General features: G+C 39.6%; 1 protein-coding gene across 6 annotated transcripts in view; it reads left to right on the top strand.

Moving 5' to 3' along the window:
- The window catches only part of RALGAPB (Ral GTPase activating protein non-catalytic subunit beta), a 105954-nt gene extending 87518 nt beyond the window's left edge, over positions 1 to 18436 (top strand). For 4 of the 6 annotated variants that reach the window (XM_032141899.2, XM_058432768.1, XM_058432769.1 and 1 more), the window contains 8 exons: positions 2206 to 2371; positions 4997 to 5119; positions 6739 to 6875; positions 9459 to 9567; positions 10340 to 10418; positions 13724 to 13872; positions 14353 to 14519; positions 15453 to 18436. In XM_032141899.2, coding sequence (XP_031997790.1) covers positions 2206 to 2371; positions 4997 to 5119; positions 6739 to 6875; positions 9459 to 9567; positions 10340 to 10418; positions 13724 to 13872; positions 14353 to 14519; positions 15453 to 15482 — 960 coding nt within the window. In that variant the 3' untranslated portion in view covers positions 15483 to 18436. Of the gene's footprint in view, positions 1 to 2205; positions 2372 to 4996; positions 5120 to 6738; positions 6876 to 9458; positions 9568 to 10339; positions 10419 to 13723; positions 13873 to 14352 lie in introns of all 6 variants that reach the window. The other 2 variants (XM_058432771.1, XM_058432770.1) reach the window with 2 other exon arrangements.
- The last annotated feature ends 2145 nt before the right edge of the window (positions 18437 to 20581 follow it).

Here is a 20581-nt window from a genome sequence, read left to right as displayed (position 1 = left end):
TTTAAGAAGGTGGCCTGGAGGAAAAGATATTCTACCTGGTATTTAAGGTATGCATTAACTGTAGGTAAGGAGGCAGAAGCAGTTTGTCACTGACAAAGTAATAATAACGTGTAAATTCTTCAGGGTAAAGAGAGTATTTCTTCATGAAATTCATTATGGGGTCTAATATGCTTGGAGCTTAAGAGAAGGTGGGCTGGTGGTAGCCAGAGATGAGACCGATGGAGTCAAGTGTTTTAGAAGAACCTCAGTAAAATTGGATTAATTATAGAGGTGGGGATCTGTTTTGCAGCAAGTCAGTGCGTTGTTTGTATAAGAATAATGGAGCCACTTTTCTCCTTCCTGTACAAGAAGACACAAACCCTTGAGGCACCCCCTAACCCAGTTCAGTTTCCTTAGCTTTTTAGAAGGTGAGGGTGACTAGGAATTAATGAAGATTTCCTGAGACTTCCTTTGGAATGTCTGAGACCTGCCTTCCCTAGCCACAGGGTAGATTAAGATTAATTTCTGTCTGCCAGCAAGTAGCATGAAAGTTGAATTTGATTCACTTATTGCTTCTTGACTAAATTTTCAAAAATTGTTTATTGAAAAGTTTTACTTCTAGATAAAAATTTGAATTGCAAAAACTAGAAATGGTTGTTAAGTCAGTTTCTTGGCACCCATAAGAATGTGAAGGGATATGGGTAAACTAAATAGGTTCACTTCAAAAGAGACTGGATTTAGGCTGGGCGGGGTGGCTCACGCCTGTAATCCCAGCACTTTGGGAGGCCAAGGTGGGCGGATCATGAGGTCAGGAAATCAAGACCATCCTGGCTAACACGGTAAAACCCGTTTTTACTAAAAATACAAAAAATTAGCTGGGTTTGGTGGCGGGAGCCTGTAGTCCCAGCTGCTCGGGTGGCTGAGGCAGGAGAGTGGCGTGAACCCGGGAGGTGGAGCTTGTAGCGAGCAGAGATTGCGCCACTGCACTCCAGCGTGGGCGACAGAGCAAGACTCCGTCTCAAAAGAAAAAAAAAAATAGACTGGTTTTGTGTTTAAGAGGTAATGACCTTGAGATGATTTGCAGTGGGTCAGATGTAATGGATGTAACTTCCTATATTTTGACTTTCACAGGCCTCTGTATGATCTTGGTATAGATTAGCATTGTATGAATGACATCAGTGATTTGTGGACTGGCTGCATCACATTCATTTGGAGGAATTTTTAGAAATAGTGATTCCAGGATTCCGCCTTCACTAATTTTAATGTAGAAGGTCTAGAGCAGGCGAAGAGAACCTTATTTTTAGGAGATTTCCCAGATGATTTTGATATACTCTGCTCTCCACCCTCCCCCTTTTATTTTTCATTTGCAAAGGAATTTCTTAGTTTCCTTCCTTTAGAAGTGAGTTTTTCAAGAGCAGCACTATTGCCATCTTGGGCCAGATAAGTTCTTTGTTATGGGGGCTGTCCTGTGTATTTTAGGACATTTAGCAGCATCTTTGGCCTCTACCACTAGATATTTGTAGTGTGCCTCACCAGTTATGACAACCAAAAATGTCTCCAAATGTTGGATGTCCGCTGAAGAGCAAAATCACCCCTAGATGAGAAGCACTGTTTTAGAGTGAGGGACTCTTTGTGAGGCCAGTAGAAAGCCCATGCATTACATTTAGTACTTAGTGAAGAGGAGAGAACTTTCTGGCCACTTCATTTTTCCTGGAATTCTCTTCTTTGGCCTAAGAAAAGGATATTTTCATACTCATTGATTAATTACACCTAATGTTTATTGAATTTTAGTAGATTTTATAGCATTTATCAAGATTTATAGTTAAATAATTGCATACCTATGTAATGTTTCTCATTAACCAGACAGTAAACTCCATGAAGGCAGGGACATAGTGTCTTTTAGTAAACATGCCTGGTTCAGTAATTGTTTTGCCAGGAAGAGAGCTCACGGCTTTTCTTGCATTACTTCACAACCATTGTTATTATCTCTACTTTATGGATTAGGAAACTGAGGCAGTGCGGCTAAGAAACTTGCCCAAGGCTCAGCCAATCCAAATCTGTCTAACTCTGGAGAATGCATTTTTCTCTATAGTGATATATCCTCAAATTTATTCTGAGCTTGGACATGATTTGTCAAGCTTCAGAGCTAACCAATTTTTATGAAGATTTATTTTGATATATTCTTTTGTTTCCTTCATTATAGCTGTTGATTGGTATGTATTTCAGATTTTAAAGAATGTGGAGTCTTCCAGAACTGTTCAGCCACATTTCCTAGAATTTTTGCTTTCCCTTGGCTGGTCAGTAGATGTGGGCAGACACCCTGGTTGGACTGGGCATGTTTCTACCAGTTGGTCTATTAATTGTTGTGATGATGGTGAAGGATCTCAACAAGGTAAAACTCACAGTGTTTCAAATGTCAGTTGTTTCTTGTTTGTTAGTCTTGTTTTTTTTTTCCCCTTTACTATGATTTGTAGTCTTGTTAAAAATACAAAACCAAGCTGGGTGTAGTGGCGCATGCCTGTCTTTGAGAAGCCAAGGTGGGAGGATCGACTGAGGCTAGGAGTTCAAGACCAGCCTGGAAAACATAGCGAGACACTGTCTCTACAAAAAATGAAAAAATTTCTAGGCTTGAGGGCCATGTATTTGTAGTCCTACCTGCTCAGGAGGCTGAGGTGGGAGGATCACTTGAGGCCAGGAGTTGGAGCTATGATCATGCCATAGCATTCCAGCCTGGGCGACAGAGCAACTCCCTGTCTCTAAAAAACAAACAGAGGTATATAGAGGGAAGGTATCCTTCCCCTAATCCCAGTCCTGAAAGGGTAACTTAATAATAGTTTATATATTCTAGACATTTTCAGTGTATATGAAAGATATATATACACAGAATGATAGAGTTAATACAAAATGACTGGCTTATTACAATGCTGATAAGTTCCTTTTTTATAATATGCATAAGATTCAATTTTCTATACAAATGGTAGGTCATCCATACAAACAATACAGCTTCCTAACAAGCATGTTTTGTCTTATAAGTAGTTTTATATTAACCAGTGTGTTTTATCAACTGTGGCTATCAAAAGAGTCACACTTAAAGGTTATATTCTTGGGATATTATACCAAAACCTTTGTAGTAAACAACTGACCATCTCTGAGGATTCTTGCTCATCCCCTCAGATCCTCTGGGAACTGTAATCAAGATAACAAGTAGCAGAGCAAGTATAAATTTCAACTTAAGACCTTTGCCCCACCTGGCTAATGCTTTCTGTTCCTGGGCTCCTGAGGTCACTGGAAAGTTAGTGTTACCTCTCTAAAGTGGATAATGCCTATGCCCAGTGCACATTTTTCCTTTTGATAAATTTATCAGTTGGATACTTATGGTTGCAAGTATCAGAAAATGTGACCCAAACTGCCTTAGATTTTGAAGATAATTTATTGCCCATGTAACTGAAAATTCCAGAGGTTGGTTAAGTTTTTGGTGTCATTTGATTAGCATTCCTGTTTTATTTGTTTACAGTTTTCTTTTAGCTTTGCTCTCCATATTGTGGCTTTGTCCCCAGCCTGGCTTCTCTAATAGTGCAGAAAGGCAATTCCAGGCTTTACATTCACGTACCACAGCAGCCTGAAGAGGAGAGATTAGCCAGATCTCAGAACCACCTACTCCCCGAATCCGTAACTATATGGCAATTAGACTATCCCAAGCCTGTCCTTATGGTAAGAAAGATAGAATGACTCTGGTAGAGAGATACAGACAAGCTAGAACTAGTATCAGAGGTCAGTCCCACCTGCACATTTTGCCTGCTGCAGAATAGGGGTGGATAGAGTGGCTGTTGGGATAGTAACCACAGCATCTACTACAGCAGATACAAAGTGCCTGCCCAGAGCCCACACCAGGATTCAGAAAAGTAAAGCCCTGTTTTTGTAAATAAAGTTTTATTGGAACTCGGTCACACTCTAGATTATACATTGTCTATGACAGCTTTCATGCTACAATGACAGAATCGAATAGTTGTGGCAAAGACCCTGTGGCTTACAAAGCCTAAAATGTTATCTGTCTGGTCCTTTACAGAAAAAGTTTGCTAACCTCTTGTCTAAAGCTCCTATTTGCCATACCTTCACCAGAATTAAGTATCTTCCAATTTTTTCACTGAGAAATTTTTAATAATGGTTGAGCATATCTTATTTTTATTTCTTTCCTGAGAAGTACTTGTCCATTTCCCCTTTCCAATTTTTGGTCCGATTGTTGGTCTTTTATGTTTTGCTGGTAGGACACTGAGTTCATTTTAATTGAGAACTATACAGCTCTCATGAATGTTTCTTTTGTTAATTCAGTCTTCCTGGCTTAGAGCAGATACTGTTACTAAAACTGGCTGTACATTTTTATACAGTGTCACTGACCGTTGAGGAAGGTGGAACATAGGCCAACTTGAGGAGCCATAGAGAGAGACCAGGGATAGATATGCCTTAAAAGCAGGAGTCCAGAGATAACGCACATGTGCACTCTCTGTCTTCTCTGTCTTCTTCTCTCTCTCTGTCTCTTCCTCCCTCCTCCTCCTCCTCCTCTTCATACTCCTCTCCCTCTTCTCCTCCTCCTCCTCCTCCTCCCCCCCCCCCCCCCCCCCCCCCCCCCCCCCCCCCCCCCCCCCCCCCCCCCCCCCCCACCCCCGCCTGCGTCTCTGGCCCAACTCCCTTCTGAGGGACTGGGATGGTCTTCCTTTTGATTATTTATTTACTGGATCCAAAGGACTGCTCCCTTAATCTGCTTCATACACATGAATTAAAAGCCCTGCTAATCAGAAGTGGTCTGATCTACAGTCGTTTCAGAAATTATGAAATTAAGATTTTATGATTTCAAAATAAAGACATCTAATAAGCATTATATTCTTTCATATTAATTGGTTCTTGTTGGAAACATATATTCTATTTATCACTTTATTAACCAGTTAACATTTCATATAGCAAGATGATACTGGTTTTTTTCTACTTTTTGAAGCAGTAATGTAGTGTTTCTTTTTCCCAGAAGAAGTGATTTCCTCTGAAGACATTGGAGCTAGCATTTTCAATGGACAGAAGAAGGTGCTGTATTATGCTGATGCCCTTACAGAAATTGCTTTTGTGGTTCCTTCTCCTGTGGAGTCCTTAAGTAAGACCATTTTTGCATGGTCCTGTTTTAGGATCTATTTTTATATTCCTGGGTTGTGTGATATTACTGCATTAGAAGAGATTTTGAAGTGATCCAAGGCATTCTTTAGCTTCTAAGGCATTATAACAGAATATGCAGAAGCACAAGATGACTTCTCTTAACTTTTTAATGGAAAGTAGTTAAAGACAAGCAGACTGACCCTCTAATAATCTTTAAATAGTGAAGGAATCCCATTTCAACTGATATTTTGCTTTCTTTAATTAATCAATACATAGGCTTATTTTTCAGTTCATTTCTTTCTCTAATTACGAGTGATCCCTCACCTACTTTTCTATTCCCGTATCAGAGCCTTTGCATGGAACCACCTAGAATCCTACAACTGGAAGTATCTCATGATAGCATATGGCCATTCTTCTAACACTGAGCAAGAGAAACTTAAGCAGCCTAGAAAAGATGGTGGTCCAAGATTTTTCTTTTTAAGAATTGGGAGTAATTATTACTTCTTAGTCTGAACTCACAGTTTTATTTTGCCCAGAACCTTTGCTCTTTGCAAATTAAGCCTGTTTGTTCATGCCTGACCGAGTAGGTGGTCAGGCAGTAGGTGGGAAACTTCACTTTCTTCTTTGAGATCATTTGTAGGATGGGATACATATGTCACGATTTCACAGTTTCATTTCCAGACTAATGACTTTTGTTGTGCCCTACCTTGGTAGCTGCCTAACCTTTGTACTTGGACCCTTGCTTTCTCACTCTAGGCCCCTCCCTGTCTTACTCTCTGGGGCTAGCTGTGTCCCTGGAAGGTTGGACCTTCCATGGTTTAGGTTTGAATTATAACAGCTGTTGGGCTTCCCGTCAAGGTTCTGGTTTACTACTATAATTCCAGAAGCCAGAACCTGTCCATCCTCTTTGGAGACATACCTGCCTGGTTTCTCTGGCCCAGCCTGTTAGTACCAGACAAGTCCTCCCAGAGCTAGAGCCTTGTCCTTACTCTGTAGCTCCTGCAATTGGGTCTTTGTCTCCTGTTGTGAAACATCTCCTATGCCAACTGTGCCCACTCCAACTCAGCTTCCTCCTATTTCTGATATTTGGGGATTTTTTTGGATAGGGTGGAGGATAACTTTCTGTGTACTTATCTCCAACCAGATTGCTCTTAATCACAGAGACTAGATCTTCTGTAGCTTCTGGATGTCCCGGTGCCTGTTTGGCACAATGCTACGTGATTGAATATATAATCTAAATAATTCAGAGAGTAATAATGGCATTTATTATATTCTACATCTGAAACGTCAAATATTTTCTAGTCTTATTTTGGTTATCCTTTAGAGCAGGAGCTGGCAAACCATAGTGGCACAAGCCAAATGCCGCCAAGAATGGGTTTTACATTCTTAAAGGGTTATAAATAAAATACAAAGAAGAATATGCGAGAGATCTGTATAGCCAGCAAAGCCTAAAATACTGAGTACTTGATCCTTTACAGAAAAAAGTTTGTCAGCCCTTGCTCTCGAAGCAATGCTTTGTTTAAGTGATTTAGGTTAGACTGGTGAGCATAATTAATTTTAACAGCCTTGCTCCAAATAAGTGGTATGTATTATAGTTGCTTTTTTTCCTTTACCCCATAGCTGATTCATTGGAAAGTAACATCTCGGACCAAGATAGTGATTCAAATATGGATCTTATGCCAGGAATTCTGAAACAGCCATCCCTGACACTTGAGCTTTTCCCCAATCATACAGACAATCTTAATTCCTCACAGAGGGTAAGTTACTTTGTTGATAGGTCTCCAAAATTTTGTAGTGAAATCAGCATAATTATAGAATCCTGCCTGAAAAGCTTTTAACTTTGAGTATTTATATCAGAGTACTGATTCCTTAGCAACTTAATTTTTTAAAATGAAATTCTCACGGTTTTCTCTTTTTCAGCCTGTAACAAATAGTTCATTCTGAGACAGCCTTTGTGGTTTCTCTTAATTTCACCATTCTGGTCCCGTACTTGATTCCTTTTTAAGCCTAGGTTTTAATTTTGTCCCTGAAATATCCACTAAAGTTACTGTAGTAACTACATGTTTTTTATCTTTAATCTTGCAATGTTCATCTTAAACAAGTCTGACCATATAAAAATAGGAACATTATGGAGAATAACTCAGTATATGGATAAATATTCTGAGTGAGGAACACAGCACCTACTACAAGAGGAGCTTTTTGCTTTATCTTTTTTCTTACCTTATCAGCAAATGTTACTTCTTTATCTGTAATCAGGTCAGAAGTGTAGGAAGATTGACTTAGAACAAATCATAACAAAGACAGAAGTGTCAGCTTAACTAAAGGTGTTCCTCCATTGTACAGGATTTTAGGTTGCTTCCTTCCACAGTGAAAAATATTTTTAATGTAAGTATATGCTTAAAAGAGAATACGGGAAGGTTTTTACCTTTAAAACTGATTTAGGAAAAAAATGCCAGATGGTGTAATAGTCCCTGGAGTAGACTGATTTGAAAATCAGGAGTTTTTAAAAGGTTTTACAGAGTACAATTTAGAGATGATCAGTCAGTATTGCATAGTAATGCAAGATTTTAGCCAAATCTAATAGTTACTTTAAAAGTTTTTTTTATTTGAGATTTGCGGACAGAACTAGTATTCAGTGATTAGCTGCCCTTATACTCATTTTCTGAATGCCACCACAGTTCTTCCTTAGAACCCAGATAAAGCACCATGTTTTTGTTTCTCACTTATACTGTACTTTGCAGACACTAACAAACTAAAAAAAAAAAACCATATGGTTATCTCAATAGATGGAGAAAACACAGTTGACAAAAATTCAGTACTCATTTATGAGAAAAGTTCTCAGCAAACTGTGAATAGAACTTTCTCAACTTGATACAGAGGATCTACTAAAAACCTACAGCTAACATTATATTTATACATTGTACATTATTCTTGAATGCTTTTCCTCTGAGGTGGAGGACAAGGCAAGGATGCCTATTCTCACCACTTAACATTCAACATGATAGAGGAGGGACCTACACAGAGAAATAAGACAAAAGGAAACACAGTACATAAAGATTAAAAACAAAGAACTAAAACTGTATGTATTTGCAGATGACATGATCATGTAAGTAGAAAACCCTCAGGAATCTTTTTTAAAATCCACCAGAACTATTGAGGTGAGTTTAGCAAGATTGCAGGAAAAATGCCAGGGTGTTGGGCAAAATTTTAAGGTAACTCCCAGCGACGTTTGCCTGTGTACAATGTCCCCTCCTTGTGTGTGGGTGGAACTTGTGAATATGATAGGATAACTGTGATTATGTTACATTATTTGGCAAAGGGATCTTGTGGGTTTAATTGGGTTACTTTGAGTTAATCAAAAGGGAGATTTTCCAAGTAGACCTGACCTAATCACAGGAGCTCTTTAAATCTAGGGAAGAAGTCAGAGAGTCAAAGCTAATTAGGGGCCTTGATACTAAGAAAGTATTCTGTGAATATGGCCAAATGTCTGTCACTAGTTTGGGAGAAATCTCTTGGTCTGGCCATTTTCTGTGAATGTCAGAGTAGATACAAGCATCTGGGGGGACTTGCCATGGACTCTGGTCATCTGGTAAAGACATGTATATTTCTGTGCTAATAAAGCAGTTTTAGTTTTAAAATTCACCTCAAGTATGAGATTCTCCCCTCTGTACACATGAGCTTTGTTTAGGGCTTTAGCACAAACTTAGCTCTGCTGCATGCCTCAAAAGAGGTGCAGCTCAGGGTACCAGTTTGCTAAAGGGGAGCCACATAGTCCTGTTAACCTTGCAGTGAAACTTAGAGTTGATTAGGGTGGCGGGAAGCCGGAAGCACACTGCATGGTAATGAATGCCCAAACAACTCGTTTTTCTTTCTACTGATGAGAAAAAGCAATTAAGCATAAATTGCAGTAGGAGACATTTGGTCTGGGATCTAGGATTAACTTGTGATGGGACATTTTAGAGATTAGGATCCCCAGACAAGTAGTGATGTTGCTGTGATGGGGAAGTGTACTGCTTTCTGGCCCTAACAGAGATAGACTCAAATCTTTTAAGCCCTCATTAAGATACGTTGTGTAAATTTTGTTTTTATTAATGCAAATTATAATTATTCAGTATTCCTTCCATTTTTTTTCTTTGACAGTTTTAAGCCTTGTCCTAGGTTAAGACTGATGAACAGGAGCCAAAGAAGAGTTTTGTTGCAAATGTGTACACTTTCTCGTAAAGTGATTTTCCATGACCTGATACTTATGTCACTGAGCACCTTGACGAATGACTGGGTAGTTTTATTAAGCCCGTTTTTTGTTGCTGTTGTCTTTCCTGCTGTCTGTCTTCTTCCTATAGCTCAGTCCCAGTTCCAGAATGAGGAAGCTGCCTCAGGGTCGCCCTGTTCCTCCCCTTGGACCTGAGACAAGAGTTTCTGTAGTCTGGGTGGAACGCTATGATGATATAGGTACTGTATGAGGACTTTGTCCATAAATAAAATGGCAATATGTGACAATGACTTGCTAAATGTCTACAGGGAGTGGGCACATAAGCATGGTGTGGCCAGGAGCTAGTCCTGGAGTTCAGCAAGCCTCGGTTTGTACCCCAGCTCCACTACTCAGTTTCTTTAAGCCTTATATTACTCCTCTGTTAAATCCTGGTACTTTTTTCATAGTTGTGAAGATTCGATGAGACCAGTAGATACAAAGCTTTTAGCTATTCATGTTGACATCACAGTCAGTGATTTGTTGCCAGTTGGTCTCAGTCATCCCAGGACTTCTGGAAAGGGGAAGGGGAAGCACTTCACTTACCCTCTCTCCACTCATGTGCCCTACTGTCTCGTTTTAGTATAAAGCTTACTTTGTCCTTAAGAGTTGCGCTCTGGGTAAGTTTCTCATGATTTTTACGTAAGCAACATTAGAGCATTAGAAATATATACTTGCCTAAAATCCCATCCAGCCCAGAGTTTGTGGCAAAGTGTGATAGTTACTTTTCAACCAAGCCCTCAAAGATCACAGAACATATTTTCTAAAAACTCTTTGCTTTAGATGAAATTAGCTAAAAAATGTCTTGAGAGAGAATTTTTTAATTTGTAGAGAATAATTAAGATGGTATTTCAGGACAGCACAGTCCATATATTTGCCACTCACTTATGTAAAGAGATTAGAAAATTAGATTTCCTATTATCTTTTTGGGAAAATGAGGGAGATATTAATTGTAATGCTATTATTTTCTTCCAGAAAACTTTCCCCTCTCAGAGCTGATGACAGAGATCAGTACTGGTGTGGAAACTACTGCAAATAGTAGCACTTCACTGAGGTACACTCTATTTGCTTGAAGTTCATCAGCATGTCTTTTTTTAACATATTGATTGCAGCTTAATAAGGAATTATGAAACGAAAGAGTTGTAGACAATTAGAAATAAAAACAGAAAAAAGATCAAAGGAAGTTTGTATACAGTGTACAAGGTTATCAAATTATTATAGCATGGATTTTTTTAAAGCCACTTTATTGAGGTATAACTGATTGACTTGTTAAAAGCTATACATATTTAATGTATACAACTTGATGAGCTTGGAGATAAGTATATATCCATGAAACCATCACAGCAATCTATTCCTGAACACTTCTACCATCTCCAGAAGTTTTCTCCTGCCCACTTAATTCATTATTATTATTATTTTGTGATAAGAACCACTTAACATAAGATCTACCCTCTTAGCAAATTTTTAAGTATACAATATTATATTATTAGCTGTAGCCACTGTACTATACTGTTGATCTTTAGGACTTATCCTGCATAACTGAAACTTTGTACCACCTTTTGGCTAATACCTCCCCATTTTTCCCTCCCTGCAGTTCCTGACAACTAGCATTCTACTCTCTGCTTCTCTGAGTTTATTTTAGATTTGTCATATAAGTAATATCATGTGGAATTTGTCTTTTTGTTCCTGCCTTATACTTAGCATAATGTACTCTAGATTCACCCATGTTGTCGCAGATGGCAGGATTTCCATTTTAAGACCGAATAATATTTCATTGTATGTGTACACCACATTTTCCTTATCTATTCGTCCATTGATGGATATTTAGGTTGCCTCCATGTCTTAGCTATTGTGAAGAATGCTGCAGTGAAAATGGGAGTGCTGCTATCTCTTTGAGATCCTGGTTTCAGTTCCTCTGGATATACACCCTGAAGTGGGATTGCTGGATCATATGAACATTCTGTTTTTAATTTGTTGAGGAACCATACTGTTTTCCACGGTGGCTGCACCAGTTTACACTTCCACCAACAGCATACAAGGGGATTCCCTTTTCGCCACATTCTCGCCAACACTTGTTTTCTTTTAGTTTTTTTGAAAATAACCATCCTACCTGGAATGAGGTGCTATCTCATTATGATTTTGATTTGCATTTCCCTGGTGATTAGTGATGTTGGGTGCTTTAGCAAGAGTTTTAATAGTATAATTAATTACTGTTTTACATTTATCTAGAGCAAAAAGAAAAATGGAGAAGTAGAGGCAATTAAATAATAATAAAGACCATAATAATAGGGTAGCAATATTATATTGAAATAATGGAGTTAAATTGGCCAAAACAGTGTGGCCAAATAGCAGTTAAAATATCCTAAATCATATGAGCTAATTAACGGAAACATGTTTCTAAGCAAAATGTAATACTAACTTTATAATTGGGTTAAAATTTCTGTTTTACTTGCCCATACACAAGAAGGATAAAAAGAGAATAATCTGATTCTAAGAATGGTAACAATATATTTGTATAGGCTTTGTAGTTTTCAAGGTTTGCTTGCTTGTTTTTGGTTTATAACTCTAAGAGTTCAACAGTTATTGTTTTACTAGTGGGATAAAATAGGCTCAAAGAGGTTATTCATTAGTATCACACATCCCGTAAATGCAGGAGAAAGCTACCTGGATCCAGGCCTTTGACCCCAAATGCATTGACCCTGCATCTCTCTCATCACAGAGCTACCCTCAAACTTGATATTTTAAGTTCCTTTTAGTTATGTGTGCTGATTCAAATTGCATATAAGATGAATTTATTCTAATATTGTTAGATGATTGTTGTTGAAATGAAGTCAGTAAAGATGATTTATTTTAGCATTATCATTTTAAACTTCTAAAAGAGGGCAAGTCATTCTTAAAACTTCCATGTTTTTTATGCTTTGGTGTTCTAAAACAAATTACAGATATCTTAACGTTCCAAATACATCAGTATGCATCTGAAAAGTAAGAAACTTTTCAGATAGCTAAACATAACATCGCAATAATAAAGTTAGTAATACTTTCTTAATATTATCTAATAGCCAACATTCAAATTTCTTCATTTTTACTAAAATATTCTTCACAGTTGGTAAAGAATTCACTCCAGGACTATATATCTGGTTTTAATTCCTTCAGTCTCTTTTAATCTGGAACAGTCCTTTTTTCTTTATGACACTAACTTGCTAAAGAAGAGACTATAGAATAGTCATGAGTAGACTTTTCTGGAACTAATTAGAAGAGACTTACTTATCATATACTGTCTTCGTTGTTTTCATCTTTTTTTTTTTTTAATTAAAAAAAAATTTAATTAAAAAAAAAAAAAAACAACTGGGCACAAGGTCTCACCATGTTACCCAGGCTGGTCTCAAACTCCTGGGCTCAAGCGATCCTCCTGCCTCGGCCTCTCAAGTTTTCAGCTTTTTAGGTCAAAGGTTGTAATACAATTTGACAGTAAAATGTATACTTTATTGGTAGATTAGCAAAGTTTATAATTTGTCTTGGGGACAGAATTACTCAAGGATTGATTTTTCTGGTTTTTTTTTTTAATGTCTTGAAAGATTGATTCAGTGTTGCTTTGGCCAAAATCACCTTACCTATATAGAAAGAAAACTCATTGTGTTGCAAAGAGACCCCAACATGTAGCATCACAAATAACATGTAATACTAGATGGGTTGGCCTATCCCTGGTGTGTAATGAGTAACTCACCCCTCCATAGGGGCAGTTGCCAACTTTAGCATCTGCCGCCTGGCCAGAGGCTGTGAGGGCTTTGGCCCTGCCACAGTGTGGCCATTTATCACCATAGCCGAGAAGGACATTTGTAGCTGGCTTAGATTAATGGCTCTCCCAACTTCCTTCCCCACCCTGAAAAAAAATTATATCAGGGATTCCTGTCATGGGCCGAAGCTGTGTTCCTGCTTCTCCTCTGGGATTACCAGCCTTGACTATGCTGGAATTCCTTGTACTATGGCCGGCCACACTTTTGTTCTCTACAAGAAGAGGAACTAAAGTGAAAGTCCCATAGCTGGTTGCTAGATTCTTAACTCCATGCAGTAGAGTTCTCTGGCCTCTCCTTCCACCCAGTGTCCCTATTGGTTTTCCAAGCATATATATGTTTTCAGTCCCTTTCTGTTAGCTTAGAAAGGTTAACCCAGTAATGGACCTTTAGGACCAGGTGTTATAGGGGGCAGCAGCATAGATTCCCAGAAAGCAGATTCTGAGCACACTGACCCCTTGGCTTTTCTCAGACCACCCTCAAGCAACAGGTCCCTTTAGTAATCTTAGGCTGTATGTGAGGGACTTCAACTCTTGGGTGTCTGAGATAAAAATTTTCTTTTCTTAAGATCTACGACTCTTGAAAAAGAAGTTCCTGTCATCTTCATCCACCCTTTAAACACTGGATTATTCCGGATAAAAATTCAAGGAGCCATTGGAAAATTTAACATGGTCATCCCTCTTGTGGATGGGATGATTGTCAGCAGGCGAGCTCTTGGTAAGGTCTTCATATGTGGCTGAAGAGTTAAATTTTCTTTTTCTTTATCATTTTTATAAACCAAAAAGAAGTAAAAATAAGGAAATGGTGATAATTACTTAATAGCTTCCACATGTAGGAAATGGTATGGCTCTTGTTAAAAAGGGAACATGTTTTGTTCTTTTTTAATCTGTCCTTAATCTAGTAAGTATAAGTAAAACCTCACTAACTTCTAGTATTAAAATATTGAAGATAGCTGTTTGTAATCCAGGACAGAAAATAGATTTTTAGACTAGATTTTGATTCTCCTTTCCCTTGTCATTGTGTGTTTCTTCTGACAGTTTTATCTTAGCACTATGTCTATCTCTCTGGGGATGGGAAGTTTGCAAATTGAATGAAATAGTTTGAGTATGCGGAGAATAGTTCACCTGAATACTTTTATAGTTCACCTATGTAAGTGACTAGTTTCTAACATTTATTTTAAAACTCTCTATTTTCAAGGCTTTCTGGTGAGGCAGACTGTAATTAACATTTGTAGAAGAAAGAGACTGGAAAGTGACTCCTACAGTCCCCCCCATGTCCGCCGGAAACAGAAAATCACCGACATTGTCAACAAGTACCGGAACAAGCAGTTGGAGCCAGAGTTTTATACTTCACTTTTCCAGGAGGTTGGACTCAAGAACTGCAGTTCTTAGACCACTGAATTTCTAAGACTGCTGAACCCCAGTTTGGGAACTATAACACAGCAGAACAGTTTGATAGGTGATCACTGTAAAAATAAAAACAAATCACTCCCAAGAGCTTACTGTTTAATCACCAGAATAGAAGAAACACATTATAACCCATTTGATAGAAGACTTTGGGCTATCTAGTGAAATGGGCTCCCAGACACAATCATACTCCTGCTGATAATGATGATATACATTTTAGCCATAAACTTTCTTTTAAAAGTGACAATTTTAGTTAAACATAAGCCTTTTGAGGAGAAAGGCTTTTATGCATCTCAGTTAAACACGTGCATTGGTAGTATCAACAAATTTGCAATATAGAAGTTGAAGATAGTTTTATACCTCACTTTTTAGGAGGTTGTATTCAAAATTAAAATCTCAGAATCTTACAGGACATTTAAAGACTCATGTTGATAGCATGGAGGAGAAGGAAAGAAGTCACAGCCTTCTACTCACTTGTAGGTCTTCTTGTCATCCAGCTGTCACACTGACAAAAAGAAAAGATGATACATGTTTTTTGCTCAGATAAGAAGCCTGACTTTAAAAGATGTCATATTTTTTTCTCCACATTTCAAAAAGTTGTCCTTCTCATCACTGCACAGATCTGTCTGAAAGCCTCAGTTTCTGAGCAACCCAGGAACAGATCAGAAATGGAGCATGGCCTTGTCCTTTAATGGGGATGCAAATAAAGTTTGTGGGGTTAAAAGTTATAAGACAGCAGTGATACCCCCACTCTCTCCATTATTGTCCAGCGGGGTGACATAATGACAGGTTAAACATTTGTGATTCATTGATTAAATATCATTTAAAGAAATGTAAATTCACAATAAGGGTTGAAGATTATTTGGTTTCATCCATTGTCTCTTATTTCAGGACCAAGCAGCAAACTGCAGTAGTTTATGAAGGATTCTAACATGGGGTTCAGGAATAGCCTCTCAACGCTACTAATTCAGATCTCTCCCAGAGAACTACTGGATTTCCTCATAATTGACAAACATGAGTGACCACCTCTTTGGGTGGCTACTGTAAGAAATGGCTGTTGTCATGTTTTCTGGACTTTGCCAGCCAACAGATCCCTGCCAGGTTTTGGAAATACTTCTGTTACCTCGCTGCTACTTTTCTGCAGGGATAAAACTTTTGAGGTGGCCAGACCCAGAACATCCAAGGATTCCTGTTACAGTGCTATAGTATACACTGCTCATTTATCCTCTTCTCATGTGCTTTCTTCTTTAGTAAGATTATTTTATGTTGAGAAAATAAGTGATATTTAAAGTCCAAAGAGGAACGATCACAGTTGTATAAGGGGTGTTTTCCCACTTGAACTCTGATGTCAGTAGACTATGGGTCAGAGCTACAACAATCTGTTTGGTTTGATGTTTTGGTGGTTTACTTAGGGAGTGGGGATAGTGTGGGACCTAATTCCCTGTGCAAATGTCTCTTATTCCAGAAATGTGCATTTTGCCATCTATAAGCAAGAAATACGGGCATAGCAGCTCTTGGTTTAAAGTTTGCCATAACTTGTTCTTCATGTTTGTTTTAAGCTCAGGTAAAGATAACCTCCTCTTTCTATGACTCCATTTTCCATTCAGGTTATAGTATTATTCAGTAGTTGATTTTCTTTTTAAGGGCAATAAATTGATGTCTCCAGATGGTAGCATGGGAGAGGGCATATGGGATAAAGATGAGCAAATTCTACCCTAAAAATGTTCTAGTAGTTCACAGGAAGAAGATGAGGTTTAATAACTTTCAAGGTAATTCTAGATTGACATTTTGAGGGGAAAATGGGCTCTTGTTCTAGTTGAAGTGAGCAGAGAAGGCTATAAATTAATATGTAACTTACAGCATTCCAGAGGTTAAAAATAACTGATGTAGATGTACTTCTTCAGTGTGATTCTTCAGATCAAACTTTTACCTTTGGCATAGTTAATTTCAGAAAAATGTGCTGTGTGTGTGTATGAGGGTTGGGCTTGCAAGATCCTTCAGTTAGCTCTAATTTCTGGCAACTCCTTGTAATTCCAATGTATTTGATACATGAACAATCATGTTGAATGCATTTGTGATCTGGGAGACTCCCTCGTCTTCCAGGGAAGGAAGGATGTGCAGCCCCCGAAGGCATGAAACTCCCAGTGCGTACGGAGCCAGTGGAATATGGGATACCCATACCTTACCAGGCGCTGGTTCCTTCTGCTCAAAATAACATCTTCCCAAAGAGGGAGTGGGAAGAACCCTTAGCTCTTTCACTAGTATGGATTTGAGTTCGTGGTCACTATTTTTACCCACCTGCCTGTGTTAAAAATCACTTTGAGTAGAATAGCACTGGAGGAACATATTTAATACCTAATATTAATATTTAGTAGTCCATTGATAAATTTGCCAGCATATGTTCTAGCCTCTGGCGGGAAGCCAGGACCACTTTTGTCTGTGGCGTAAACAGTTCAGTTGCTATATCTGTTGGGTATGCCAGGGGGTGGATGAGTGTGGCATTCTGTGAAGAGGAAGGTGGTAAGTAAGGTTGCCCTTCTACTGCCTTAAGTTGCAGGAGGGAGCTTTTCTCCTCCCCTTTGGTTGGGAGCACGGAGGACAGTGAGGAGGGCTTTTACCTTGTTAATCCTTTCCTTATTTAGCTAGCTTTCCTTTTTGTCTAGGGCTTCCTCCTGAGACCCTCTTCCATCCATTGGGCCTTTGAAAGGGCTAATCAGACACACACACACACACACACACACACACACACACACACACACACTCACACATGCACATTTTCCTTCATTTCCAGATCGTTTATTTCAGGGCAGTCCATTTTCCTCTGGATTCATTGATAAATACAAGTACCACACCTTTGGCCAGTAATGTCAGTTACCTGCTGCAGGTTCTGTGTATGAGGCCTTCATGAATGGTTACCTTCTCCATACACTAGGGAAGCATTTGTCAGACTCTGCAGACTGGGTTCTAGAGAGGCAGAGTCTTTATTCATTTCTTCTGGAAGATGGAGCTTTACCCAAAGTGGAAGTTAGCCTTGCTCAAAGATGTGTTTTGTGGTAGATGGTTAAAAAAAAGAAAAAAGAAAAAAAAAGAAACATGTATTAGAGGTAATTTGACACTCCTGCTGGCAGTAGTTCTGTATTCACCATTTTAAAGCCCATTCAGGTTCTCTCTTCCTGAAAAGAACTGATTGCTGTGTTTACATGAAATGACACTGGAGTCAGATGGTCTGTTTTAAAGATTTCCATGACAGCCTCTTTTCCTGAGTTGGAGAGATTGGAGGTGGTTCATCCGTACGATGTGGAATCAAACGGTGGGTTTCTTAGTAGCTAAAGAAGCCATGTACTTAATAGTGTTTTTCTCAGAATATCAACTCATGTTCTTCAGATGCTTTTCTTTTTTAAATGGTGAGGGAAAAGGTATAATTTGGGATTCCACAGTGCCTTGCATATAGTAGGCGCCCAATAAATACTTGTTGAAGCAAACCAAGTTTCCCAAGTCCTCATCTCTTACAGTGACCAAGACATCTTTCTCCTCTGAAGGGCTTGGCAGTTGTGGCTAAAAAATAAGCAGTATCATTATTTGCTTGAAATCATATATACAGTTTGTATGAATTTCAGTCTGTTGCCAAGACATGATCTTTTTCTTATTGTATTTTCTGTAAATATTTCCGGCACTGAACTGTAAAGTAAAGGCAAAGTGTAAATATGAAGGCGTGCCCGTGCCCCTTGCCTCCTGTGTTTCATCTTCGTCAGTTAGGGAAGAAGGTCCAGAGGTTTGTTTGTATTTATGCTGATCCTTTGTCCAGAAGAAGCCCATGAAATATTGAATGTAATACATTTAGTCAATTAAATTTTAAGGAGATTCTTATCTAATAACTTTGTATGTGCTTTTGGATACAGGCTGGGGCTTTACTCCTACACTGGTGCTGTTAATTTTACCCTTTCAGGGGATGTCTGCTCGGCTTTGGCTGCCCTTTATAATTTAGATCTGTAGTTTAAATGAACATTAAATGAGTATTTCATGAAATACTCAAAGTTTGATTAATTTTAAGAAAAATATTTGGCCTTCTCTGCTGGAAGGAGCTTGTATAATTAAAACACTGCCAATAGAGGCTCACCTTTCAGGGCCTGGGAATTGCTGAGGAGATAGATGATTATGTTATGGGAGCAAGAAAGTGCCAGCTGTGCCCTCTGCGTGCAGAATATTTGAGCCCTAGCAGGGCTAGACAGTCAGGAAAAGGGGGAGGTGCAGAGATCATCCCCTGCCGCCCACTGTCCCCTTTGTGTAAGGCATCTTGGAGCCAGATGAGTGCCTTCAGGCCTAGATCACACATAGTGGAGTGAATGGACCACCTGAAACAACCTTGAGAACCATTGTGGTCATGCCTCTGCCAAGAGCTGCTGACGTGTGTTCTCTGAATTGTGCCTGGGAGCTGCCTACCTTGCAGTGTGTGTTCTGCCTGCTCTGCCCACGCACAACAGGACCTCCAACTGGGCCTAGTGGCCAGGGACGCTGACTGCACAGTAGCCCTGTTTTGGTGTCTGGAAAGGTTTTGTAGCCAGGAAAAAAATGTGTGCTCAAGCCTTTCCCAGCTATGCTGCTCAACTCTCTCTCTCTCTGACCCCAGCCCCTTCAGGACCCAGTGCCAGGGAATCACTCCCAACCCAGACCGCCTGCTCCTCCTTCTCTTGGCCTCTGGGCCCTGCATCAGGAGCACCCTGCCAGGGCACTGCTCCTCTTGGACACACATTCTAGTCCATTTTCCCAGACTTCCTCTTGTAGGAATTCTGGCCATCCCACAGCCGGGCTAGGACTCTTGAAACCATGCCCCAGCTCTCCCAGCCCCTCCCATGCTCGTATTTTTTCCTGTTGCTGGCCCCATGCGTCCTTCTCCTTGAACTGGTGTCTTTTCTTATAAGGGAGTTTTCTGCTCCATATTTCTCCCTAGGTTTACCACCCACTTCCTGCAGCTGCTCCCCCCGCCTGGACCTGGGTTTGCCTTTTCAACAGGTGCTTTTTAGTCATGAGATGCTGTGGTCTCAAAATCAAGCCTGCATCAGAATCATTCTGGTTGCTTATCAGTGTGTTGAATCCCAAGCCACACCCCCACTCCCAAGAGGTCTGAGGAGACGAAGGTGAGCCTGGGAATTGGCATGTTTAATAAATACACTCCAGCACCCACCCACCTGCTGGTAGTCACAGGCAGGTGGTCCAAGGGTCCTGTTGGAGAATACCGTGCAGCAGCCACTCCAGTGGGAAGCCCGAAGCCTCCTTTCTGCCATGGTCTGACACAGGGAGGTTTACTGAAGACTTGATGAGTGAACGGATGACAGATAGGAGAAGATGAGGATGGCATGTGGAAGTATTCCAGCCACTCAGGAGATAAAGGAACAAGATTCAAGTCATTAGAAGCCCCTCACTGAAAACCCTAATAAGGAGAGGCACAGAAGCTTTCAGATTAAGTAATAATCATTCATAGTAATTTAATCTAGTAATCATTAGAATCATCTACTGTGTGTTAGATTTTAAAAGTTTCAAGTGGCAGCCCAGTGAGCAATCCAGCCTGGCAGATGTTTTGTTTGGCCAACAGTGCTTTAACAAGGTCTGATCTGACATTTTAAACTTGGGAGATTTCACATAGAAATCCAGACTTCTTGCCTGTCTTGGGAAAGTTAGGAGTCCTGCAGTAATGGACCTGCATTTCACCCGTAGCAGTTATTCGTTGGAGCTGCCATCACTGCATGCTTAGGATGCAGTAAGCTCCATCCAGTTTGCCGCAGTCCCCAGCACCCCCACCAAGTGTGGATGTGGGCACACACAGCTGATATTATAGGATTTGGGGACCCAGCTGGCTCCTGGAGGAGGTCTGTGACCTCAGATATATGAACACCGATCCCTGGGGTAATTTTTGTCCCATCTATTTTTCTAACTTAACAGAATTATCTCCATCTTACAAGAAAGAGGGTCAAAGGGGTGTCATGAACCCAATAGCTACTGGGCTGAGATTCAAACCCAGGCCT

The sequence above is a fragment of the Hylobates moloch genome, unplaced genomic scaffold (genome assembly GCF_009828535.3).
Source record: "Hylobates moloch isolate HMO894 unplaced genomic scaffold, HMol_V3 SCAFFOLD_21, whole genome shotgun sequence".
NCBI lineage: Eukaryota > Metazoa > Chordata > Mammalia > Primates > Hylobatidae > Hylobates > Hylobates moloch.
This window is presented reverse-complemented; position numbering and strand designations above follow the sequence as displayed.